The sequence below is a fragment of the Balaenoptera physalus genome (genome assembly GCF_965194825.1).
Source record: "Balaenoptera physalus genome assembly, chromosome: 15".
Taxonomy (NCBI): domain Eukaryota; kingdom Metazoa; phylum Chordata; class Mammalia; order Artiodactyla; family Balaenopteridae; genus Balaenoptera; species Balaenoptera physalus.
Window position 1 is genome coordinate 78,428,171 of NC_138894.1, and position 25,776 is coordinate 78,453,946.

Below are 25,776 nucleotides of genomic sequence, written 5' to 3' on the forward strand. Positions count from 1 at the left end.
GCCTGGGCACCCTCCCAGGAGCCCCAGATCTTGATAGTACAACCAGGAGAAAGGAAGAGCAGGGGAGATGATGAGTAATAAGGACAAGAGCCACCTGGATAGGCAGGTGGTGGCCCTGGAACTGCTCCTGCACTCTTAGCACTGAGGCCGTCATGATGATAGTAGTAACGATGGAAATGTGGCTTTCTTTTTTATTTTATTTTATTTTATTTTATCTTATTTATTTTATTTTTTCTGAATATTAACTATGTGTTGAGTGTTCTATGTCCTTACTACTCAAAGTGGTCCATGGACCAGCAGCGTCTCCTGGCATGACCTGGGATGTTAGAAATGTAGAATCTCAGGCCCCACCCTAGACCTACTGAATCAGAATCTACATTTGAAAGAGATCCTCATGATTTCAATGCATATTAAACTTTGAGAGGCCCTGCTCTTTATGTAATTCTCTTATTTAATCCTTGCTAGCATCTGAGGAAGACTTTTTTATCCCCCCATTTTTCAGGTGGGGAGACTGAGGGTTCAGACAGGTTAAGTAACTTACTCGAGATTATACAACTAGTAAAGGACCAGAGTAGGGTCAGCACAAAGCTCCTCTCTGCTTAGATTGAACACGCAGTATTGGGCTAGTGACTGCCCTCTGAGGCCAGCCTGGCCTCAGCCCTGTCATTGAGATTTGGGTTCACTTTAAAGGGAATTTGGGGGTGGCCCCTGGCAGAGTGTAGCCTCAGACCAGCAGGTAAGTGTTAGAAGCACCCTGGCCTCCCCTGCCCCCAGGACATGAGATGCCCCAGGGTCATGTCCAAGCCTGCCAGGGCCACCCTGGAAGGCACACAGCCACCTGGCCCAGCCTGTGACCCTGGATCTGGGCCAGGGGCAGATGGACTGCAGAGGGAGTGTCGAGAGAGCAGCTGACCCCCCTTGACTCAGGACAAGTGCTGCATTCTAAGGCCGCCCAGTTGGTTGTTTTGCTGGGACGGGCTGGAAAGAGTGTGTGTGTGTGTGTGTGTGTGTGAGAGAGAGAGAGAGAGATATCACTCAAGTGGGCATGCGCAGAGTATGTCAGGGAGAAAATTCCAGAAAGAAGCCAGTTGGAAACCGCATGAGGAAAAATTCTGTTTCGGGGAGCATGGGGGCTGGGGAATGAGGAAGGGGGGAGCATCAAGGTGGTGCCGTGTAAAATAAGCTAGCCGGCTTGGGAGTCAGGAGCTCTGAAATCTGATCTCAGCTCTGGAAGTACGTCTCTCCGCTCCAGGGGCCTCAGTTTCCCCATCGAAGGGCTGGACAAGTACCCCATCATCTCTACAATTCCTTCAGCCCCAACTTTCTTTCATTCTAATGAATAGATGATTCCCCATAAACCACATGCCACGGAGGGTCCCCGAAGGAAGGTCCCAGGGGCCACCAGGCTGCCTCCTGATCTGAGGGTCGGCGCCCCCTCCTGGCAGCCCAAAGCCTCACTAGGGCAGAACGGAGGGTCTGAAAGGAGGGGGGGACCCCTGGGAAGGAGGGAGGTCCGGAGCTGGCGAGAGAGGAAGCCCGGCTTCAGGATGCCCGAGAAAAAGTTGGGGAGCTGGCTGTGGTGAGACAAGAGGGCCTAAAGGAAGCTCGAGGAGGAGACAGAGAAAGTCCGGTGAGACATAAAGGCCTGCTGTGTACACAGCCTTGGCGAGTACACGTGCCCCCCACTTCCTCCCGCCCCTGGGGGCAGCTGGCACCACGGGGTCCACACCTCCCACTCGCCCGCAGGTGCTGGCCCTGCCCTCCCCGTCCCCGGGCTCCAGGTCGCCAAAGCCCAGAGCAGAGCCGCGGGTCTTCCCCGGTGAGAGAGGGGGAAAGAAACATCCTCTTCAGGGACTGAGGATTCAGAGACCTTCAGTGCTGTAGCTGGTTTCCGCCTCAGAGCCAGGAGATGCAGGAGGGGCTGTTTTTTCCGTTTTGGGCTCTTTGTCTCCCCTTCACACCCCCCTCCCCGCCCCCCCAAGCGACCATGAGCCAGCCTTAGTGACCTTCCTGCTTTGGGCCCAAGCTCAGTACTCTTGGCTTCAGACAAAGGAGTTCTGGGGCCCAGGTGAGAGGAGGCTCACCTCCCACTCTCCTCACCCCCCAGCCCAGCCCCATCCTCCAGCAGGAAGCTCAAAGGCATAATTAACCCAGCCTACAGCCAGGCCAGGACTGCAGACTCCGGGATGTGATGGGCCCGGGAAGGGCGTTTGAGAGGTGAGGACCCTGAGCGGGGGAGGACCAGGGTAGTAGGAGCGCAGGGACATTCTGTGCCCCCCGCCCCGGACCCTTAAAGACGGTACTGCTGGGGCTTCAGCCCCCAGGGGAACCTTCCCTCCCAGGAACTGGAATCAGGGCCCATTGAGGAACTGCGGGGAAGAGGAGCAGGGAAATGCTGCCTTCCGGAAGCATTAGAAGGGTTATGTACCTGATTCAGTGAAGAAAAGGCCTGGAAAGGTTACAGAGGTCACACGGAGACAGTTGGAATCCAAGGCTTCTAGAATAAAGGCTGAACTCAGGGACCTAAGAATGGGTGGAGAATGGTGTACCGAAGCAGATATTCACGACAGAAACGCAATATTGAGAACTTCAGGAGCACCTTAGAAACCATTTCCAGCATCTTTATTTTCCAGATGAGGAAACTGAGTCTCAAAGAGACGAAGTTGTTTCAGCAGAGTCTTGCTGCAGTCTCCCTGTGCCCTCCCCCACCCCCTAGAGCATCTTTGCTGCACCCCACACATACAATTCAATGCTCCCTTCCAGGGCCAGGGAGGGCTGTGCAGTCTGGCCCCTCCTCTGGGAAGGGAGCTCTGTCTCGACTGAGAGCAGCCAAGGGGGCTATTTCCAGACCCCTTCTGTGTGCCTGAGGCACTCAATGGGCCAGAAACCACAGTGCTGGCTTTTCTGTTGTTCCTTCGGATTTGGGCCTCCAACCCTGCCCCAGTCCTTTTTCTGCCCTGGCTGTGCTCTGAGTCCTGGGGCCAGCATGACGCCTGGCACACAGTAGGCCATCAGGTTTGACACAGGAATGACTAAACGGTTGGAGAAGCCCTATCCCCGTGGCAGGGACCCCAGGCACAAGGTGAGGCCTCTGAGCCACTCCTGTAACCCTGCCGACAGTCCCTTTGTTCTTCCCTCTCCACAGGCAAAGAACAGAAGGAGACCAACATCGAATCCATGAAAATGGAGGCAAGTGTTTTCCTCAACCCCCAGGGGCTCTGTGGATCCTGATTCTAGGAGAAGAAAGCCACCGCTCTGACCGACTGTGGCGAGTGTGTGTGAGGGGGCCCAAGGTGGCCCCTGGCCCCTTCTTTTCATGTCCCTCTGTGAGGAGCAGAGGAAGTGGGTGTGGAGGTTGGAAGGCCCCCAGCGAGGCAGCCAGCTGGTCCCCCTTCAAGACCAAGCACCACCCCTCCCAGTTTATGTCCTGCCCCACATCCCTCACTTCTCCAGCCCAGACAGGGGCTTGGCCCGCACTCGCAGGGCTGGCATCTCTGGCCAGGAGTCAGAGCTCTGTGTTCTGCTCGAGGTGAGTGCCTCCTTGGTTTCCCCTCCAGGAGGAAAAAACCCTGCAGCGGGGCTGTCCGTGCTCACCTTAATGCCAGTCTGTCTCTGTCGTCTCTGTCCTAGGGCTCCCGGGGCCGGCTGCGGGGTGGCCTGGGCTGGGAGTCCAGCCTCCGCCAGCGGCCCATGCCGCGGCTCACCTTCCAGGCGGGGGACCCCTACTACATCAGCAAGCGCAAGCGGGACGAGTGGCTGGCACGCTGGAAAAGGGAGGTGAGGTGCCTTCTGGCCTGGGCCCCAGCCTGTCCCACGGAACTGGGAAACCGGAAGTTAGCTTCAGCCACTGTCTGCAGCTGTTGTCAGGCCCTGGCTGAGCCTCAGTTTCCCCTTCAGGTTAACCTCTCGCACTTACAGGGTACTGCTGGATCCCTAGGCAGTGGCTGGGTCCTTTGTTCTTTCAACAAATGTTATTGGACATTTACCGTGTAACCAGGCAGTGTCTTAGGCTTTGCGCGTGTAGAATTCCTGCCCTCATGGAGCTGACATTCTGATGGGGAAGATGGACAGGAAACAAGTAAACAAGGGGTTGAAATAGAGGTTAACAGAGGCCTGCTTTAGGTGGGGTGGTCAGGAGAGGCTTCTTGGAGGAGGTGGCATTTAAGTTCAGGCCTAAAGGAACAGAAGAGCTGGCTCTATGAGTTGTGGGGTGGCAGAGAACATTCTAGGCAGGGGAAATAGCACAAGCGAGGCCCTGACTTGTTTGGCTATGTGAAAGACCGATACTCCCAGAGTGAACCGAGCAGGGGAGAAAGTGGGGCCAGATGAAGCTGGGAGGTAAGCAGGGTCCAATCATACAGGGCCTTGAGGTCCCTGCCAAAAGCTGGTTTAACGCTGTGTCCTGGGAAGCCATTGAAGGTTTCTATGCAGGGAAGTGATTTGATGTGGATTAAAGGAGTAGCAATGGAGACAGATAGGGACAGATCCGGAGATTTAGAGATAGAAACAGCAGGGCTTGCTGATGGATGGGTGGGGTGGGGGAGGGGAGGGAATGGAAGCACGACTCCCAGGGGTTTGGCCTGAACACCTGGGTGATGGGTGTGCTACTTCCTTAGGTGGGGGAAGACTAGGGGAGGAACGAGTTTGGGACGGGAGGGAATCAAGGGTTTAGCCTGAGATGCTGAGGTGCCTGGAGCCTGGAGTGTAGGGAGGTCCAGGCTGCGGGTCAAAGATGAGAAGGCGTCAGGAGCAGAACCTGGCAGAACCTGGCGTTTAAGTCCACTGCTGAGCTCATGTAGGAAACAGGAGGAGAAAGCAGAGACAGTGTCCCTGGATTCTGTCCACAGAAACCCGACACTTACAGCCACGTGGAGAGGGGGGAATGGCAGCAGCAGGACTGAGAAGGGGCCTGGGAGGAAGAAGAGGGAGGAAGCGCCGCGTCTCAGAAAGGAGGTTTTCCAGAGGCAGTGGCCGCCCAGCCCTGCGGAGGCTGAGTTGAGACAGGCTGTTTGCACCTGCCGATCTGGAGGTAGCTGGTGACTTTTCTTAGAGAGGCTTCTGTGCGGGTTGGGAGGGAGAAAGCCAGCCCAGGGAGGGCTTCAGTAGCGAGAGGAGGTGGTGCCATGGAGACCAAGGGGCGAAACCAGTTTACGAAGCACCACTGTGGGGCTGCTCTCCTGTATGTCTGGTTAGTAGAGAGAAGCCCGTTGACCTACCGGCACCAGGAAGGGAAGGGAAACGCGAACTGCCACCACGTGGGGCCTTTCACCTTCACTCTCACTTGTCTTTACCCCAGGCCTGCAAAGGATGGTGTTATCCCGTTTGCATTGTGTGAGAACTTGCTCTAGAGAAAGTTCAGTACAAGGTAGGGGGTGGGGTGGGTGTTGGCTACTTGATTGTTTCCAGTTCCTTTGGGATCCAGGAAGGCAGAAATTTCTCTCCTGGAGGAGCCTGGAGAAGGGACAGCCTGTCCAAGGTCTGGGAGAAGAGAGGCCTGACTCTGAGGATTAAGTGTGGTCTTTGGGATGGAAATTCATTCGGGACCTGGGGCTATTCCCCTGTGGCCTGTGGGAGGGGCTTTGCTTTTTAACCCCTTGTTACGGAGTGGCCTGTATTTCTGCTCTCCCTTAGCCCTAGGGCCAGAGGCTAGATATAAAGACTTCTTTTTTTTTCTTTAATATTTATTTGTTTATTTGGCTGCGCCAAATTTATTTGTTTATTTGGCTTCGGGATCTTTTAGTTGGATCTTTTAGTTGCGGCATGTGGGCTCTAGTTCCCTGACCAGGCATGGAACCCGGGCCCCCTGCGTTGGGAGCGCAGAGTGTTAACCACTGGACCACCAGGGAAGTCCCTAGATATAAGGACTTTTACGCTTGAAAAGCTTCTAGAAATTTGGTGATCCTCAAACTGTGCTCCCTTGAAGAAGCAGTATGGAGGCCTCCTCTCAGTTGCAATAAAAAAGGCAGTCTTTTCTCAACTCACAGGGAAAAGTAAGATAATAGATACATTTTCTCAATTTTAAAATTTCCACTAAAATTTAAAAAGACTTTTTTTAAAAATTATGAACCTGTTCTGACATAGACAGAAATAGAGAGACCAGTATAATGAACCCCCATGTACCTATCACCAAGGTGCAACAACCATTAAAAGCTTTTCTAGAAAAAAGAAACCTTTGGCATCTGCTTCCCCCAACCAATAAAGGTCATCAACGAGCGTGAACAGAAAAACTTTAAAGTTGATTTAATTTACAATATTTTAGGGATGCGTGACTTGAGATGTAGAGACTTGCACCCAGAATATATTTTCTGCTAGTAACGTTGTTCCTTGTTCACATGATACAACTCAAGATTTCCACAACTTCCGGTACAAGCGCTAGAACCCTTGAGCCCCTTATTTCAGACTAGGGGCTGGGGCTGCAGAGTTACGAGCTGGCCACAAGCTCACTCAGGGCACAGGGAAGGGGCTGGAATGGGATTCGAGTTCAGGCTTCTACTGCCACGTGGGGACCATCCCCAGAGACCACACTCGCCCTTCTTGGGCTCTGCCAGGGCACTAGGGAAGGGCTAGCTGCAGGTAACAAGAGCACTGGGGAGGACTTCCCCGGCGGTCCAGTGGTTAAGACTCTGTGCTTCCACTGCAGGGGGCTCAGGTTTGATCCCTGGCCAGGGAACTAAGATCCCACATGCCTTGTGACCAAAAAGAACCATGGGGAAACACAGGTAGCTCTCGAGATTCCCAAGTGCCCCTCAGGCTAAAGAGCAGTAACCGTCTTCATCAGGCCTGTTTTCTAAGTGGCTTGCGAAGGGGAAAGAAATCCGTCCTCCTTTTGCAGTTTCCTCTTAGTTCTCTGGCACTTGGCCCTTTCTTCTGAAACTGCCTCACTAGGCCTTTCTGACCTCGTCCCCAAGATTCTTCCCCGTCTCCTCCAACTGCATCTCCTTAGCATCCTCCTCTGTCCCTTGACTGTGGCACCCCCAGATGTCTGCTTCCGCCCTTGATAGTGGCACCCCCAGATGTCTGCTCCTGCCCTTGATAGTGGCACCCCCAGATGTCTGCTCCCTCCCTTGATAGTGGCACCCCCAGATGTCTGCTCCCACCCTCGGCCAGCCTTTAAAGACTTTTTTTTTTTTTTTTTTGGTTGTGTTGGGTCTTCGTTGCTGCGCCTGGGCTTTCTCTAGTTGCGGTGAGCTGGGGCTACTCTTCCTTGTGGTGCGCAGGCTTCTCATTGCGGTGGCTTCTCTTGTTGCGGAGCACGGGCTCTAGGCGTGCAGGCTTCCGTAGTTGTGGCTCTTGGGGTCTAGAGCGCAGGCTCAGTAGTTGTGGTGCAGGGGCTTAGTTGCTTCATGGCATGTGGGATCTTCCTGGACCAAGGATTGAACCCATGTCCCCTGCATTGGCAGGCGGATTCTTAACTACTGCGCCACCAGGGAAGGGAAGTCCCCTTGGCCAGTCTTGATCCCCTTACCACTTGTGTGCTCTCATAGATCCTACTCCCAAAAAAGACACATTCCCTACTGCCTAATACAAGCTGTTTCCCAGACAATGCCACTGGGAGGTCCCGCCAGCATTTCCAAACCTCAGAATGTGACACCTGCCCTTTGAAGTTCCTGCAGGGCACCATCATTGAGCTGACAGTCAGAACCCTCCCTGTCTGAGTGCCGAGTAAGATACTGGAGCTACCAGAAGCCTAGGGGATTCCTGGTTATCCTATGTTAGGGCGAGGGATCGGGCACCTCAGGAAGAACATCACCAAGGGACTTAGACTAATTCTGCCAGGGGTCATCCTCAAATCAGCAAGAGTTGGCTTTTGGCTTTTAAAGGATGAACTTGAATTTAGGGAAGCGGAAGGAAAGGCACTGCAGAAAGAGACCTACAGCATGTGCAAAGGTTCGGAGGCACAAGACAGTGTGGGCTTTTCAGGATTGGAAGTTCATGGTGGTGGGTGATGGAGCACAGGGTGCAGGTGCAGGGCTAAGAGCAGCAGGAGTGTGGCTGGGAAGCTGGGCGGGGCCTGAGGGCCTGTGCGCCCTGCTGTGGTGCTTCACCTGATCCCAATTTGCACCTGGTCCACATGCCCCACCTGTAGGGCCTTCTTCCCTCAAAACATCCCCCTCGGCTTAGTTTCCTTTTCCCGTGACCACCCTTGTCAGTCAGTCCACAGTTACTGAGCGAGGTCTGCTCTTTACTGTGCTGTCCATCTGAGATTATCTGTCTCCCCAGGCCTTTAAAAAAAAATTAAGAAGACTTAGAATATCACAAATGAATGAAATTTTAAATAATTGGATGAGGAAAATGGGGCATTTCCTCCTTCCCTGAGGCTGAAGTGGGGATTCCTGCTGGAACTGGGATGCTGATGTCTGTGTCCCATCTCCTATTCTCTGCATCTCTTTACCAGTCCTTTTAAGGATTAATCTCTGCTTTAGTCATGACCATGTCCTGCTACAAAACCAGCAATGGCTCTCCACTGTCTCCTCATCATGTCAGAAATCCTCTGGTTGTTTCTCAAGGCTTCAACCCTCACTGTGACCTCCACGATGGCTCCACCCCACTTCACTACCATTCTGTAATAGGAAGGTCCCCTGTGAGGGACCAGTCTCCCCTTTATATGTCCTTCCTCCCTGCTGTTGTTCCTGCTGTGCTTTCCCCTATCCATTCTTCAGGGTTGAGTCCAAGAGTTGCTACCTCCTCCAGGAAGCTCTCTAGGATTTCTCCAGTCCACACTGACCTCTTCCCTCCTCTGCACCCCTGTAGTCCTTACTGTTAATATTGTTGGGTTTAGCAGTCAATTACACTTCATAGAGTATTTTTCACTAACTCTCTCTTACATGTTATGTCTTCACCAATCATGCCCAACCTGATTTTGGGCAGGGAGAACAGGCTCAATGAATACCTGTTGGTTGACTAAGCGGTTGGGAGGTGGGTGAATACGAGACCTCTTCTCAGGGAGCTCAGGCCCAAGCCATCGGTTTGCAGGGGTGCTGACAAGTGTACCTGGAGAACAGCGTGGGGCTGGGGGACTGTGGGCGGGCTCCCACGGGTAAGGCAGTGCCCGAGTCTTCGCCACCCTGAGCTCCTGCTGTTCCCAGTGGGCCTCCGCTGTGCTTGAGCCGAGGAGAACCTTCCTTGGTCTGGCAGAGCTGGCCCAGGCCTGGGCAGCTGGCAGGGCAGAGGCGAGGCATCCCTCCACCCAAAGGAGGGCAGTTCCAGGCTCCTCCTTCTGACTATTTTCAGAACACAATGACCCTGAGGGAGCGCTTAGGAAGGGCTTCTCACAGGTGTTACTTCATTAACCCTCATTACTGAGAGGCAGAGGCCTGGCCAAGCAGCTGGAACAGTCATTGAGTCAGAGAGCCTGCGGACTCCCAGTGTGTATCACTGCTTATGGTTTTAGGACACAGTTATGGCCAGGTGATGTTACGACTCTCATTAATCTCTTCACCCCAACTGATTCTGAATTACTTAGAGCCAGGGTACCGTGTCCTGCTGATCCAGGATCTGGTTTCTTTCCTGGCTCCCAACCCGAAAGGAAGGACTTCTGCATCCTTAGACTTATTAGATGCGTAATACATATTAAATACTGATAACGAATAACCTGTGGTCCAAATATCACAGTCTCTCCTCCCCTCCCCTCTCCCTCCTGCACTCAGACCCCCCTCCCCTCCTCACAGGCTGCCCTCACGGCCTTCTCTTTCCTGGAGGTGAGTCCAGATGCTGACTCAGCTACTTACTGGATGTGGGACCTTCAGCATCACTTACTGAGCACAGCTGAGGTTCCTGTGCTGTTTCTAGACTTGGCTGTACTCTGCTCTCCTGGGCATGTCTCATCTTCATGGGAGTAGCACTCACCAGTTTGTTTTCTGCTTCTGCCCAACCTGAGCTTGTTCAATGCAGGCCCTCTTGGCACCTCTGCCCCCAGGGCTGCCATTCAGGAGGTACTAGGTAAAGGTTGGCTGAATGAATGAATGAATAATTCGAATCTCAGAGTTGTGTGGGTTAATAAGGTATACTACATAACATTTATAGCACAGGGCTAGCATATAACAGGACACGGATAATGTTTTTTTGTTTTTTTGTTTTGGGCTGTGCACCTTAGCTTGTGGGATCTTAGTTCCCTGACCAGGGATTGAACCCGCCCCCTTGGCAGTGAAAGCATGGAGTCCTAACCACTGGACCGCCAGGGAATTCCCGGAAATGAATAATTTTTAAAAACTGATTTTACATAAGTATTACACAAATACATTCCTGTTAAAAAAAAAAACAAACCCATCCCTCCCCAATGATTTTAATTCCCCCATCAGAGAAGTACCTAATGCTATCAGTTTGGTGTATATATGACATGATTTTCTCTATCTATCTATGTGTGTGTGTAAATATATAATTTTGCTTCACAGTTGCTTTTTTTTTTCTTTTCCTTTTTTTAATATATATAGAACCACACCGTAGTTTCGTTTTACAGCTTGGTTTTTCGCTTAGAATAAGTCTGGGCAATCAAGCCACGTAATTACTGTTCTATTCCACCATATGGATTACCACGATTTTTTTAACCATTCTCTTACTGGTGGACATTTGTGTGGTTTACAGTATTTTACTGATAAGCACTGCAGCAGTGAACATCCTGGGTCATGCCTCTTTGTGCATCTGTTTCTCTAAGATAGATACCTAGAAAGAGAAATGCTGGGTTGAAAGGAATGTATATTTTGCATTTGATACAGTCTGCCAAATTGTCCTCCAAAAAGGGCAGTGCCAATTTATGCTCCCATAAACAAGGTGTCAGAAGATTTCCACCTTTGCCAACATCAATATTTTGCTAATCTAACGGGTGGGAAAACGGTATCTTGTTATGATTTAATTGGCATTTCCCAGATAATAAGTGAGGTTGGACATCTTTTCATATGTTTATTGGCCATTTGTGCTGCTGCTTCTGTGAGCTGAGCAAATGTTGCTTCCTCTTGCTTTATAACCCTGCAGTCTCAACAGACTGTGCTTCCTGTCGGCCCTGGGAAGAACAGCCTGTGAACGTCCAGCCTGTGAATGTCATCTCCTGCTGTGCTATATTGCATTTAATAAGCAACCGCTAAGCACCTACTACGTCGGGGGGCATTGTGCTGGGGGCTTTGGGAATAAGGAGATGAATTAAGTGTGATCTCCTGGGCTTTAGTACAGGAGATGTGAGAAATGGCAACACAAAGTAGACCATTAAGGTCTAAAACCAAATTATTAGCAGAGTATGTGCGTAGCCGTTTTAGGGGATTCCGACTGGCAGACGGTCCTTGCTTAGTCACTATATATAAACTAATGAAAACCTGAACTCTTGCAGGATGGCCTCAAAAACAACATCACCCTTGAAGGAGATGATGCCATTTGGAGCAGGCATGACAAGTATACTTTACCAAAAGGCTGAACACATTTTAAAGGGACTCCTGTGACAGCTCGTAATCAGTAGTGAGTTCCAGGGCTGGCATTTAGGACGGGCTGTGAAACTGTCATCATAGAGGCGCCCCATTGTCTCTTAAATGGACCGGCTGTTTGCACACTGGCATGTTCATTCCATCTGGGGGCACAGAGAGAAGAGCTCTTAGAACAACCCTCACTTTTTAGTGGTGAGAAAACAGTAGTGGGGATGGTGGTCGTAATTTGAGTCTGGTCCAGCAGCGACCATGGCCAAGCCTGAACTAGGCCAAAGGGGTAGCTTTGTGAGCACCTACTTCATGCCAGGGACTGTGCCGAAAGCATTAACTTTCGCCGCAGTCCTAAGAGATGATAAAGTTAATTTGTATATCAGGATTCACAAAATGGAGGCCACCCCTGTGGCCCAGCCCAGTTCACAAATCTAAACCTAGGTCAGTGCATGGGAATTCCCTGGTGGTCCAGTGGTTAGGACTCCGTGCTTCCACTGCAGGGGGCACAGGTCCGATCTGGGGTTGGGGAACTAAGATCCCAGCATGCCTCGCGGCACAGCCAAAAAAATTTAAAGAATAAAATAAAATAAATAAACCTAGGTCAGTGCAGTTACAGGAAACTCTTGCCAAGGAATTCTAACATCCACCAATCACAATCCTCCAACTCAGTTTAGCGAGCTCACCTTCCCCTAGGAAACAGGACCGGCTGCCTTTTAAGGAAATTCCATCTCTCCTAGCCAATCACGCCCTGTTCCGCGGTGCCTCTTCTAACAGTAGGTGAACCTCGCTCTCGCCCAGCATCCCTGGGAAAGAGCGCTCGCAGCTCTGAGGTGCTGTACTCCCCCAGTCCAAGGACTGTTCTGCCTTGAATAAAGGACATCAAACTTGTTACTGAATTGTATTATTTTTTCATTTGACAGGTATATGATCTGCAATTACTATAAGAACTAATTTTTATCCCCATTTTACGATTAGGAAGCTAAGGTTTCCCTAGGTGAGGAGGTTAAGAGCCACGTGGATATCCTTGTGGAGAGGCCCATGGGCTAAACCAGACTCCAGATTGCATGATGCTTCCGTTTCGTACCCAGATGACTCCACTAGAACCGGGTCTTCCTGGTTTTCAGTCTTGGCTTCCCCTGAAACAACAGAATGGGGTGCGAGGGAGCACACTGGCCCAGCCCTCCTGCCCATGCTGCCTCACCCCACCTCTGCCCTCACCCCACCCTGGCTGCCGATGTTCAGGCTGCTGGGTCTTGCCAGGTTTGGGTCCTTTTCACCCTGGGGACCCCTCGCGCACTTCCTGCTCCACTCATTTGGTCCTGAGCCCTTGCCCTTGAATTGCTGTTTTTTCATGATCTTATGTTTGATGTTGTGAAATTGGATTAAATGAATGGAATGAGATTCAGGAGGTCTGGTTTCTGGGCTCAGCCTCTACCCCTGATCAATTTGAGAAGGTCATTCTCTTCTCTGCACTTTAGTTTCCTCGTTTGCAGTGTGACACGAATAGACTAGCCGACCCCCGAGATTCTGAAATTGCATAATTTGGGGGGAGGAGGACTGGGGTCATGACCTGTAGCTCCTTTTATCTCTTATACGACCTTGTACGTACATCCTAAATTAAATATTTGAGTGAATTCTCAGACTTCACATATATGCCTCTTCAAGAGGCACATACATGCCTCTTCAAGAGGCACATACATAAAGCATCTTGATAAAGATGCTTAGAAAAAAACTTTCATAAAATTCACGTTTTGTGCTAGAATCTAGCTTTCTTTTCCTCTTCACGATGGTCCCCTTTTCTTCCTCTGTGTTTTCTGCCAGGATCAGAAAGGTGGGACATGAAGCTCATCGTAACTAGGCCTGGGCGAGGGAGGGGCTTGAATCCATCACTAAAAAGCTGATGTTGCAAAGGTACCCCCATCTGACAGGCACATCTTCCTGGGGCATTTCCTTAGCTCAGGAACTCACATCCTTGTTCTGACTTTGGTCACCATGTTCCTAGGTCTGCCCCTGACCGCTAGTTTTCATTTGTCACACAATCATCTGTTCATTATTTTATTTATTTTATTTTTGGCTGCATCGGGTCTTAGTTGCGGCATGTGGGATCTTTGCTGAGGCATTCGGGATCTTTCATTGCGGCATGCAGGCTTCTCTCTAGTTGTGGCGCTTGGGCTCCAGGGCGTGTGGGCTCTGTAGTTTGTGGCACACAGGCTCTCTAGTTGAGGTGCGTGGGCTCAGTAGTTGTGGTGCGCAGGCTTAGTTCCCTGACCGGGGTCGAACCCGCGTCCCCTCCATTGTAAGGCAGATTCTTTACCACTGGACCACCAGGGAAGTCCCTGTTCATTATTTTAGAGAGTTACAAACCTTGACTGAGCAAATACTTTGTGCTCAGGCTTTCAGAAAACTCCATACGCATCTGGGTCTCTACTGTGTTCCCACATTTTCTAGACACTAAAGAAACACATTTAAAGGAATGTCAGAATCCCACCCTGGGAGAGGTAGGCAGGTAAGTACTGCAACCCAATAAGGGTTGCAATAGAAATGTGAGGAAAGGGGCCATGGGAGCGGCTAACTTGCCCTGCCCGAGGAGCCCGGGAAAGCTCGCCGAAGAAGAGACATCCTGCAGGCCTGCCACTGGGACAGGAGTTTGCCTAACAGGGACAGTGTGGGGAGGGCATTGAGTGGGATCATGAGGTAGGTGGTCCAAGAAGTCCTCTAGGAGCTTGGGATCTAGAGCACCTCAAGATTTCTTGCATATTTACTTCAGCTTTTAGAAACATCCTCATAGCCCTTGCTACGAGGCAAACAGGAGAAGACATAATGGTGCCCTTCTCTCTGCTTTGTTTTAAAGATCAGACCGTTCGTTAAGGAGGTCCAGGGAGGCTCGAGCATGGCGGGGGTCAGCTGGACTCTGTTAAGGAGCCAGCGCTCTAGATGAAGGAGTGAACGCACTTGTGTTAGTATTTCCTAAATACGCACAGCGCCGTGCTGGCGCTGTAGGAGACGGCTACACCCAGTCCCAGCCCCAGGGCACACACGGTCTAGAGGAGGAGGCAGGAGTGCTCACCGTGAGCTGCTGTGTCAGACGCGGCAGGGGCTCGTTCTGTGCTCCTGCCACCAATAGTCTGGTGAGCACAGAGGAGGGCGAGAGAGCTTCTGCGGGAACTCCTGGAAAGTTTCCTGGAGGAGGTGTCCTTTGAGAATTCCAGTAGGGATAAATAGAGAAGGTGTTTCAGGGAAAAGAACCACTGAGGGCAAAGAGAAGGAGGCATGAAGCTTCTGGGTTGTTTAGGGAACAGCACGAGATCTGGTAACTAGGTGTGGGAGTTGGGGAGGAAGAAGAGAGAAAACTACAAAGGGAGATGGTCAGATCGTCACCAGTCTTCCTCTCATAGTGAGAAATGCAGGCTTCACTGTGTAGAGGGAGCTGGAATGTGAGAGAACTGGATGTGTATTTTGGGAAGATAACCGTGGCCGCATTGTAAGGGGGCCCAGAGCAGGGGAGGTTAGAAGAAGGACCAATTAGGAGGGCATTACGTCCGGTTTTAACAGAGGGTCCAGGCAGCGGGAGGCAGACTTGGTAGATAGAGCTTGCCTCTGGTTGGCGGGAAGAGAGAAACCTGCCTGGGGTTTGGGGGCTGGGGGTGAGGGGGCATTACCTCAGCTAGGGAGGAAGAGCAGGTTTGGGGCAGGAAGGTGGTATGGACTTTCCATTTTCTTAAGGATGTATTTTGATGAGCAGAAGTTTTTCATTTTAATAAAGTCCAATTTAACCAAATTTTTCTTTTATTGGTGTGTGAGTGTGTGTGTGTGTGTGTGTGTGTGTGTGTGTGTGTGTGTGTGATCTCTGAGTTCTCTGCCAGTTCTCTGAGAGGTTTAGCAGGTGCTCAGGAGTCATCCAATGGGAAGGCAAGTGCAGGCTGGTGAGAAGGGAGGGAAGAGCCCAATGCATGGAGAGCAGCCCTGCCTTGAGAGGACCAGGGTAGGGAGGGACAGGCACTTGGGGCCTCTGGGAGCAGCTGGCTGGCATGCTGTATGTGTGTGTTTGTGTGTGTGTGTGTGTGTGAATGTTACCATTTTTCTGACTTGCCATTCTTTAATAACAACTCTTCACAGATGCCATATGACTCTAGTCAATGATTAGTGGGCAGTATATTTTAATTTTTCACTTCTAACTCAGATGGATTAAACAAAAATAGGGATAAAACAGTGCAGTCTCCTATATATTTGAATCTAGATACTGTTTAAAAGGCAACTATATGGGGCAAACAAAAAAACAGAAATTGAGTTGGACTTGCTTTGTATGTACCAAAGATGCTATTAGAATTCAGTGTTTCTTAACGGGCGGGTTTGTGTATTACCTGGGCAGTGCGTTAAAAAGGCACATTCCCAGGCCCCATTCTGAAACTAGGAGGCAGAAACTCTGGTCTGGTTCCTGAGAAATCTGATTTTCTAGTCAGGTCCCCATGGTTCTGGGGCTTGTGAAAGTTTGAGAACCACCAAGCTTCGGATGATTCGAAGTAAACCAAATCTGACAGCAGAGATTACTCCAAAAATGCATTTATTGTATCACCTACCACCCTGTCACCCACATCGGGGGTCTCCCGCACATTCGGATCACCTGGGAGTTTGTTTTAACCACCGCTGCCTGGGCCCCTCGCTCTGGGTCCAGTACATCTGGAATTTAGCGATGGGCCCTGGCCCCGATCGTTCCTAAAACTCTCCAGGTGATTCTGATGTACAGCGGGGTTGAGACTCTCAGACCTTTAACACACTGAGCTGAGGGAGAAGTACGGGCTCTAAGGCCAGCACAGCTAGAGAACCGTTTCCAAACATAGGTGGGGGGAGAAGACCGGAAAGGACTTGGTTCGGGGATTCAAACATTTCCTTTGGGATGGAGATGGTAGGCATTCCTGCTGTTTTCAGCAACGGTTTACCGCAATGCTTGTCTGCTGGGCTCCTCCTGGGTCTCCTCTTTGGACCCTGAAACTTGATAGGGTCTGCATGCCTGAATCTGAATGGTGGTCCCTGAGGCCCCTCCCTTTGACCCCTGGAGGCTGGAGATGGGGTTGGGGGAGGGGAGGAGAAAGCAGCCCAGGCTGTTCAGGTTTACCTGGTTCCTTTTGACCCACACCCCCCCCAGGTATAAAATTAACATTTCTCTCCAGAGTCTAGTTTTTAAAGCAAAGTGACAGTATCAGCTTGTGCTCAAGCAAATCTGTCATAAGATTCTTTCCACCTCTTAAATGATATGCCCTCCTGACTTCCTTTGATCTTATCTGTAATATTCAGCAGATATTTGTGGTCCCATTAGACCGATTAAGAAACTAAGATACAAAGAAGCTAGGTGCGTACTGACCGTCTTGGTGTCAGCTGGGGTCCTCTGCTCACATCCTGCTCTTTCTGTTCTCCTGGCGAGGGGCAGGTGAGGTCTGGGGACCCGCAGCAACGCCACCGCCACCCCTGCTCCCTGCCCAGAGCCTGCACTCCACTCACTCCGGGTTAGGGGAGGGAAGTGCTGGGGGCAGGAGACTTGGGTCTGTGGAGAAGCCTCCCCCTCTGCAGCAGACCCGGAGCTGTAGGGAAAGAGGATGTGGATTGGCTCGGGGAGGAAAGAGGCAGCAGCTGAGGCTTCAGGAGCCTGATGGCAGGTCTGGAGAGTTGGGGCTTCCAAGCCCTCCCATGAGGGAAGTGTGGTAATGACCTGGGAAGGAATGGGGGAGCCAGGGAGGAATGAGGGCTGCCTGGGACAGAGGTGGGGAGATGGAGAAGTGAGGGGTCAGCGAAGAGGTGGCTCCCAGACCCTGCATCTTACTCTCCGGATCAGAATTTATGTGACTGAGCGGATGGTGGAACAAGCCCCAGGCAGCACTCCTCCCCAGCAGGTGTCCATACAGCTGTGCTTGTGCTTCTCCCTGGGAAGCTAATGCAGTTGCAGATGCCCCCAGTGATCTGGCCGAGCTGTCTGAGAAACCTGGGAGGTTGGGCCCGGTCCTGGTTCACCCTCTCTCATCCTCCCTTGAGTCTTCCTGCCTTTCCCGATCCGGGCCACCTCGGATTTCCTTCAGCACATGGAGAAAGCATCTCCACCACATAATTTACCATCTAATTGCATGCTGTCTTGAATGAGGGCTGTGGTTTCATGTGCGGTGGGTCTTGGGCACACAATTAGGCTGTGAGTAACAGGAGGGTGGAGGCCATCTCCTGCACTGTCTCCTCCACGTCCTCCCTGGCCTGGCTATTGCATGTGCTCGGGACTCCTAGTGCTCCTGGACCCTAGTGTTTAGGTGTGTTTCGGGCAGGCTCAGAGGTTGGCTCCAGGGTAAAGCACAACCTCCTTACAGTTCTGAAGCCAGACTAGACTGGCGGGGGAGGGGGGTGCCCCTGCCCCATGGCGTTTGCCTAAAGCTGCGCCTCTCCTGAGCCCAGGTTTGGGGAGGGCACCAAGCCCAGCCGGCCGGCACCCTGCAGTTGCCATGGTGACCCTTTTGCTTTCCTTCCGAGGGAGGATGGATTTCTCTTTCAGCCCAGATCGTCTGCCTGGGCAGCCACCATTCTGTACACCCTGGGGACCAGACTGCCCAGCCCCACTACCTTCCACTTTCTGCCACAGGGGACGGTTTGTTGAGAGGCTCAGTTTTAAATCCCAGTCCAATATCAGACGACAGCGTGTTCTCGTTTCAAGGGGGAGCAAGAGAGACAGGCCCAGGAGATGGGGCAGCTCCCCTCAGATGTGTGTTTACCTCCTCCTCCTCAGTTTTTGGCTCTGACCCTTTGGGTGGGGGGCTGAGTCCCCTGTAGGCCTGTTTCCTCATTTGTAACAGCCAGGGCCATTGGTGGTCTGCACACCTGGCTGGTATCAGAATTACCTAGGGAGGTTTTAATAGATTCCTGGGCCTGGGCCCTACCCCAAGCCAGCTGATCTCCATAGGTGGGGCCCAAGAATCTGTATTTTAAAAAATCTCCTCGGGTGATCCTGATACAAATAAACCCAAGTGAGTATGGGATTCTCCTGGCAAGGTGATCTGTGAGGCCCTCACAGGAAGGAAAGGAAGCTCTGCCCTGTGCTGAGGATTGACTGGCCTTACTGGGGTCCCAGGAGCTTCCGAAGAGCCCGTTGTAGGTCAGTCTTGTCAGGAAGCCGGTGTTTCCTGGTCATGCTGGCTAAGCCAAGACAAGGCCCCCACCTTTTCCCCACAGGAGAAGCCAGGAGAGAGAGGATGATGGGCTGGGGGGGGGGGCGCGGGGGGGTTGCCATAACAACCAGCTCCAGGCAGAGGCCTCCCTTCCAGGGGCTGGTACTTCACCCCAGCAATGGTGGTTTCCATGGAGATGGGTTACTGAGGGACAGGGGGAACATTTGCCCCATTTAGTGCATTAGTCAGGAGCTGCCAGAAGGCAGAACATCTCTAGGTGGGATCCTTGGACGCCTGTCAACTTTGAGTTCCCCCCACCGTGGCCTCTGCTCTCTGGGTGCAGGTCTGACGCTTTCTCCCTGCTTGGTTGCTCTCTCTGCGACTGGTCTCCCTAGCAACAAGTCCTGCTAACTCCTTGTTGTTGGCTCTGTGGCTATTTTTAGCTTCATTGCCAGCAGCCCAGTCCTGGTCATTTGCTTGCAACCTCCATATGGATTGCAGGGGAATAGGAAAACAAAGATTCCTGGCCTCTGTCGGGAGTCCTGGACCTGGACCTCTTAGCACCGATAGGAACTTCGCTGTGGAAAGTACCCGTCCCCATCTGGGAACTTGGTCAGTGGACTCCATATGAGGCTCCTGAGACAATGTTGGATTCAGTTCAGCAAACACTGCTTTCATCCTCTACAACGTGCAAGAGGCTCTGGTCCACACTGCTTGCATGTGAACCTGAGTAAGATCCAGGCCCTGCCCTCTAGGATTTTTAATTTTGTGGAGGAGAAAGATGAGGACACAATCAGCTTAGTACAGGCAAAGACTGGCAAGTGCTAGGAGAGGGTTACAAAGTGCTCTGGGAGTATGGAGGAGAAGGAGGGACAGGGTAACTTTTCAGTGGGGGAAAGATCAGGGGTAGGGGCTAGAGCAGCGCTGTCCAAAGAACATTCTGCAATGAGGAAAATGTTCTAAAATCTGTGTCCCCGGTACAGTAGCCCTTAAAACCCACACGGGCTCTTGGACACTTGGGATGTGGCTAGTGCACCTGAGGAACTGAATTTTTATTTAATTTTAATGAATTTAAATGGCACATGCAGCCAGTGGCTCTCTTATTGGCCAGTTCAGGTCTAGAGAAACCTTCAGGTGGAGGTAACTGGTGAACTGGGCCTAGAAGGATAGGTAGGATTTTGGCCAGTGGAAGGTGAAGGGGAGAAGCAAGGAACAGCATGAGCAAAGGCACAGAGGCAGGGAAAGGGCGTATTTGGGAAACAGCAAGTGGGTGGCAGAGTGTGGGCTGTGTGATGTAAGTGCTGCAGGTTGTGGGGGCCTTGAATGCCATGCAAGGAGCGTAGAGTGTAATCAGCAGGTAGTCACAGGTCTACTGTGTAGTATTGAGGCTTGGGCTGCAGATGGAAGGGCAGGATCAGAAAAGACATCCATCTTGATCTTGTAGCCTTTGCCTGGATAAGGTCTCGCTGGTCTTGGGGTCAGTGGGAATGTTTATGTGGCAGAAAATACGCAGCGTCCTCCCAATATGTGGCTTTGCAGATGGCTTCTTAGGGATCCCAGCTTCTCTGATTCTGAGTACAGGGACTCAGGTGGTAATGTCCTGTTTGAGGGAAGCAACATAACCTCCCCACCTCCCACCAGCACTGGATTTTATGACAAAGCACGCCACAGAACGCTGAACTTTGAGTTAAAACCAGTCAGGCAGGCGTGGCATTCCCACCTGCGCCTGTGGGAGTTGCTGCTCTTGGGGGGAGGATCACGACTTAGCATCTCACGTCAGTTCTGTGAGCTGGAAAGTCAAATTCACGGCACGTCTTACAATCGTGCTCTTCAGAGACAGGAGTGTGACGTACACCAGGATGTTCAATTTACAGATTTATAACAGGACTTGTCCTTTCAACGCAGATCCTAGTGCTTGTCCTGATGTTTTCTGGCAACTTACTGGTATCAGAGTCACTGGAAAATGTAATTAAAGTTAGAAGTTTGCTTGATGAACACGGGATCAGTGCTGAGAGTCAGGTGTCCTTAAGAGGTATTTTCATCAGGGCTACTGGATCACTGCTATCCGCCTGCCAGACAGGAAATGTGCCCTCTCTTTCAGGTCACCCTCCCTTTTGGACCATGCTGGATACTTCCTCTCCAATGCTTCTTTTAGGCTCTTGACATCCACCAGATCTTCTTTTCGTCCAGGTGTTCCTCCTCTCAACATACTTCTAGAACATTTCCAAGAACCTGGCTCACTTTACATGACCCTGCTATTTTAGGTTGACTATCTTTATCTTAATCAAAAGACCTATCCCAGTAACCACCTGGGAGGGTTACTTTGGAAGGTCGAGGACGTATATGACCTGAGGATCCTAGAAGGCTGCCCTAGTTCTTTCCTGACCTTTTGCTAAAGTCACCTCTTATCCTAGATCTCCGGGTCTTTTCTGCGTTGAGGTCTCTCTCTGCCCACCAAGTACAAAGAGGACAAGAATCTCAGTCTGAGTGACTTACAATATAGAAAAGGGTAAGCTTACCAGTCTGTGTAGCTACAGGAGAGGGGTGGTGCTCTAAGTAGCGAGGGGACGCCTTTGAATTGGGCTTCTTTTTGCTTAAGTTGGGAGCTGTGTGGAAGAGGTAAGATTTGAGCTTAATTTTACTAAAACAAATTTTTTTTATTGAGGTATAGTTGATTTACAATATTATATAAGTTTCAGGTGTACAACACAGTGATTCACAATTTTTAAAGATTATACTCCGTTTATAGTTGTTATAAAATATTGACTATATTCCCTGTGCTGTATACTATATCCCTGTAGTTTATGTTATACATAGTAGTTCGTACCTCTTAATCCCCTACTCTTATGTTGCCCCTCCCCCCAATTTGAGCTTAATTTTAAAGAATGAGAATAAGGAAGTTTGGCAGCTGGAGGGACAGGCTACTTTATTAAGTGGGCCAAGAAAAAGTGAAACTGATGGCCCTGGTCCTTTCTGACACTTTGAGTCCTGGCTGCATGCATAGGCATCATTACTTACTGAAGAAGTCCCAAGACCGTGGAGTGTAGAGTCTAAGGTGTTTAGCCACATAATAATGGAAAAGGAGCTGTCATAGATGAGATAGTGTTTTTAAAAAGAGCCGGCCAAGCCAGATCAGAAACTTCATTTTGAGAGGAGGCCTGGGGTGAGGTCTAAAGTGGCCTGTTAACAGGGCTTGGATGCCGGGGAGGCATCAGTGAGAGAAGCCAAGCAAGTCTTATTATATTCCTTGAAGGGTGGGAGCAGGCAAGAGGTATAAACTCACGGCTTCTCATCTCTGCTTGGGGATCTCCTGAAAAATTATACCAAGCAGGTACCTTGATTGGGTTGAAAGATGGCTTGGAGCAGAATAGGGCCTGTGTTTTACGGAACGGCTCCTCTTTACTGTATGGGTTCTGGGTCTCAGTCAGGGTTGGGAGAGGAAGTTTGTACTCCCTGAGTATTATTTGGAGAAGGCTCTCTCTGATTTGGAGTCCTCTTCCTTTTTCAGGGCCTGCTTGTTCTGACGGCCCCCAGAAGGGTGCTGAGCCCCACGAGGGATGGTAGGTAGGCTCTCCTTCACAGCACATCTTTTGACCTCCTTATACCAGCACCTGTTCCAGCTGGTTTGTTCCCGCAGCTTGTGGTTGGAAGCCAGGCACCTGGGGGCATTATCTCCTTAAGTGATGCTGGTATTCCGGGGCCTGGGAGGGCAGATGTCATCACTCCTGTTTTGCAAGTGAAAAAAGACTTCTTGGAGTTAAGTGGCTTGTCCAAGGTCACAGTGATAGAACCAGAACCCCAGTCCAGATCCTCCGAGAGTGTGGCTGGCCAAACAGCCCTGCCCTGCTGGGTATTTACCCTCAGCTCCTCTGCTCTTCCTTTTAACTCATCTTGCAAACTGAAACCAGGCTAATCTTTCTTTCTTTTAAAGAAATATTTATTTATTTATTTTGGCTGGGCTAGGTCTTAGTTGTGGCATGCATGTGGGATCTAATTCCCCGACCAAGGATGGAACCCGGCCCCCTGCACTGGAGCGTGGAGTCTTACCCACTGGACCACCAGGGAGGTCCCCAGGCTAATCTTTCCAAAATACCCTTTCACCCTGTCATGTAAGAAAACCTGCGGTTATTCTTCACTGCGATAGGATATATCCATCAACATCTCTCTCCGCACCCCTTAGCTTTAGTTGTATTGTGGGGTGGGAGGTGAAGGTGGGCAAGTGTTTTCCTCCCTATCCAGCCTAACATCTCTTATTTCCTACCTATCCAGCCTCACTCCAAATCTCATTCATCCTCCAGGTTCAGTCTCTGCTCCACACTGACCTCCTTAACCTCATTTATCATTGACACTACTTATTTTTGTTTGGCTTCCAAGCCATCCTGGCCCATCAGGGTTGGTATTTGTGGTGTAGTTCTCTTTAGAGATGCTTTTCAACGATCTTTTCCAATCTCTCCAAGTCTAGTTGAATTTGTCAGCTCCTTGAGGGCAGGGCCAACAGTGTCTGCTTCTTTGATGTGGGGAGGGGGAGGGAGGGAGGGAGGGAGAGAGGGAGAGGGAGGGAGAGGGAGAGGGAGAGGGAGAGGGAGAGGGAGAGGGAGAGAGAGAGAGAGAGAGAGAGAGAGAGAGAGAGAGAGAGAGAGAGAGAGTGTGTATATGTATGTATATATATACACATATATATTCTTCTTGGGGGGAGGGGCCTCTGCTCAGGAGGAGGGAACTTGAAATGGTTGAAGCTGCACCTGGAGGCTCCACCTGGAGGCTCCAAAGGAGTGCAGTCTTGAGCAGCAGATGTTTGTGCCTGGGAATGAAGGAATTGCTATACTTCTGAACTCCTCCTCCCCACCCCCTAACCCCGCACCTTGCAAACAGGAAAATGAGACATCCAAGGCTGACCCAGAGTGACCTAGGGGACCCAGGGACTTGGCCAGGAAGTGATTTTCAAAGCCTGAACTCCTCACGCCACGCCGTTTAAGGCAGAGGAGACCACCCCCGGCAACGCTCCCAGTTCCCGTTCTGGAGCGCTCCCAGTTTTCTACGGGCGCTTTCTGCCCATCTCTGTGTGCTCTGAGTTTTCCTACAGTTTCCTGGGCCTCTTCGCTCATCTGTAAGCTTTTCCTTTTTTTTTTTTTTTTGGTTGTGCTGCTGAGACTCACTTTTAACAACTTTCTCGTGTCTCTCCCAGACGGCCCGAAAGCTCCTCTCTCCTTTTGCCTGAGCTCCTGGTTCTCTGGGCGCTCGCACCTTACCTCCGCAGCTGGAGGGCAGCCCCTTCCCTCCCGGTTCTCCTCCTTCCCTCCCCGCGCGGCCCGCGGGTTCCCGGCCTCGCCCCCCGGCTCCGCGCCGGGCTCTGGCGGAGTTGGGGGAGAGGGGGCGGGGAAGGCTGGCCGGTTAGAGGGGCCGGGCACCGCCTCCAGCCTGGCCTGGGCGGGGCCCTGGGAACGGGCGGAGGCCCAGCCGCGCCCCCAGGCCCCAGCGCCGGCCCGCGCCCCTCGGACCGAAGGAGAGGGGCTGGCCCACTGCCAGCGTCTGAGAGCCGGCCCCCTCCCCCGGCCCGCTCGCAGCCAACCAGGCACTCCAGCGGGGCCCACGTGACCTGGAGTTCTAGACAAAGAAAATGTTCAATCCCTCCCCCCCACCTCCCCCCTCCCCCTCTCTCTGGCCCCCTCCGCCCCCCAGCCCCATCGCCCCCTTCCCCTCCCCCCAGACGGGCAGCTACTTACAGAGCTTCAGGGCTGGGGCTCACACCTGAGCCGGACCACAGAGGGGCTGCACCTGGCCTTATGGGTAGGTTCCTGGATGGAGCCCTGGGGAAACTGGGGGCGGGGAGGCGGCCGGGGCCGGTGGGAGGATCTCTGGGCCTGCAGCCCTCTGGGCTTGAGAAGAGTCAAGTCTGCCTCCCCGGCCCGCAGGAGCTGGCTCCCCTGCCTGGCCTGAGTTCTGGAGATGCTGAGCTACTGCTGTCCCACCCACTTCCTCCTCAGGAGCCCCAAGCCCCACTCCTCCCTGCGCTCAGGTGGGACCAGGCGGCTCAGGGGCCAGCGAGAGCAGGCCTGGTGTGAGCCTGGGGCAGTGGTCAGCGAAGGCTGGGGGGCAGGCCCCGGCCGTGGAGTTGGGCTAGCAGCGGCGGTTTTGCTGAGCTGGCTGGCAGAGGGGTTGTTGGCATTTCCTTGCTGACCTGTGTTCCTGGCTGGTGGACCACGCCGTCCTCAGGCCGTGCCAAGCTTGTGGCCTCTTGAGAGGGACAGTTTCCGCTCCTGCCTGTTCCTGGGAGCCACCGTCAGGCCGCCAGAAAGAAGTGGTGTCAGCGTGGGAGGGAGCAGTGTGACCCTGACAGGGGACTGTGGGGTGGCCTGACGCCGGCCTGTGATGGGAGAGGCACCTGGGACAGCCCGGGGTCCGCGTGGGTCCCTGGACCTCTGACCTTTGGAATGGGAAGCAGCCTGAGTCGCAGAGGGAGGTGGAGGCGGGACAGCTGCCCGAGGAGATGGGACTGGATGGGGAGGCCATGCCTCCACCAGAGTGGAGTTACCAGTGGCTCTCCAGGCAGAACAAACTCCAGGCCAAGTGGCCTCCTCGAGCCGCCGTAGTGGGGCTGGTGTGGTGTCTTCCTGATCCTGCCCAATCTCTTGGCTACTCTGGGGTGGGACCTTCTGAACTGAGGTGTGGGGGAGCCTTTAGCCCAAAAGCCCCAGCCCAGAGTTAACTCTTATTTCTCCTATTGTCCGGGGGGTTGGCATGAACGTGGAAAGGGGGCCTCCCGCACTGCCCTAGGCAAGTCTATTCTAATGAGCCCCTCCCCCACCCAGCCACCCTCTCGCCCCTTCTTCCCCTTTCCTCTTGCCTCCTGCTGCTAACCCACCCCCTTCTTCCTTCCCCCACCCCTGCTGGCCTTGTCCCGATGGAGGCCCCTTCCTCCCCTGCCTGCCAAACCATGCTGGGTGCGTGTTCTCCTGCACCTACTGGGTTGGGGGCGCTTAACAGCCATCAGCAGCACCGTCTGACAAGCTGGGGGAAGTTGTGGGGGAAGAATAATGTTCAGGAACTCACTGTGGAGGGGTTGAGAAGAGAGACAAAGGGGCTGAGGGGGAGTGAGGAGGGTGGTGTCAGGCACGACTGCCTTCTAGACTGGGGGAGGCCGGGGGGAGCCCGACGCGCGCGCCCCGGCCCTCCCCAGTGCTGCTTGCTGTAGATCCTTTCCCCCTGCTGCCTCTTGCCACCTGCGCACCTTGTTCTGGCTG

General features: G+C 52.3%; 1 protein-coding gene across 6 annotated transcripts in view; it reads left to right on the forward strand.

Annotated features, from left to right (window-relative positions):
* DNMT3A (DNA methyltransferase 3 alpha) overlaps window positions 1–25,776 on the forward strand; it is a 99,010-nt gene that overhangs the window by 58,274 nt on the left and 14,960 nt on the right. For 4 of the 6 annotated variants that reach the window (XR_014254220.1, XM_082427460.1, XM_082427459.1 and 1 more), the window contains 2 exons: window positions 3,146–3,189; window positions 3,631–3,777. The exons of 1 other annotated variant lie outside the window; for it this stretch is intronic. Coding sequence is in view for 3 of the 5 variants with exons in the window: in XM_082427460.1 (XP_082283586.1) it covers window positions 3,146–3,189; window positions 3,631–3,777 (191 nt within the window). In the remaining 2 variants the exon portion in view is untranslated. Of the gene's footprint in view, window positions 1–3,145; window positions 3,190–3,630; window positions 3,778–24,192; window positions 24,323–25,776 lie in introns of those variants that run through there. One more of the 6 variants, XM_082427463.1, reaches the window with a different exon arrangement.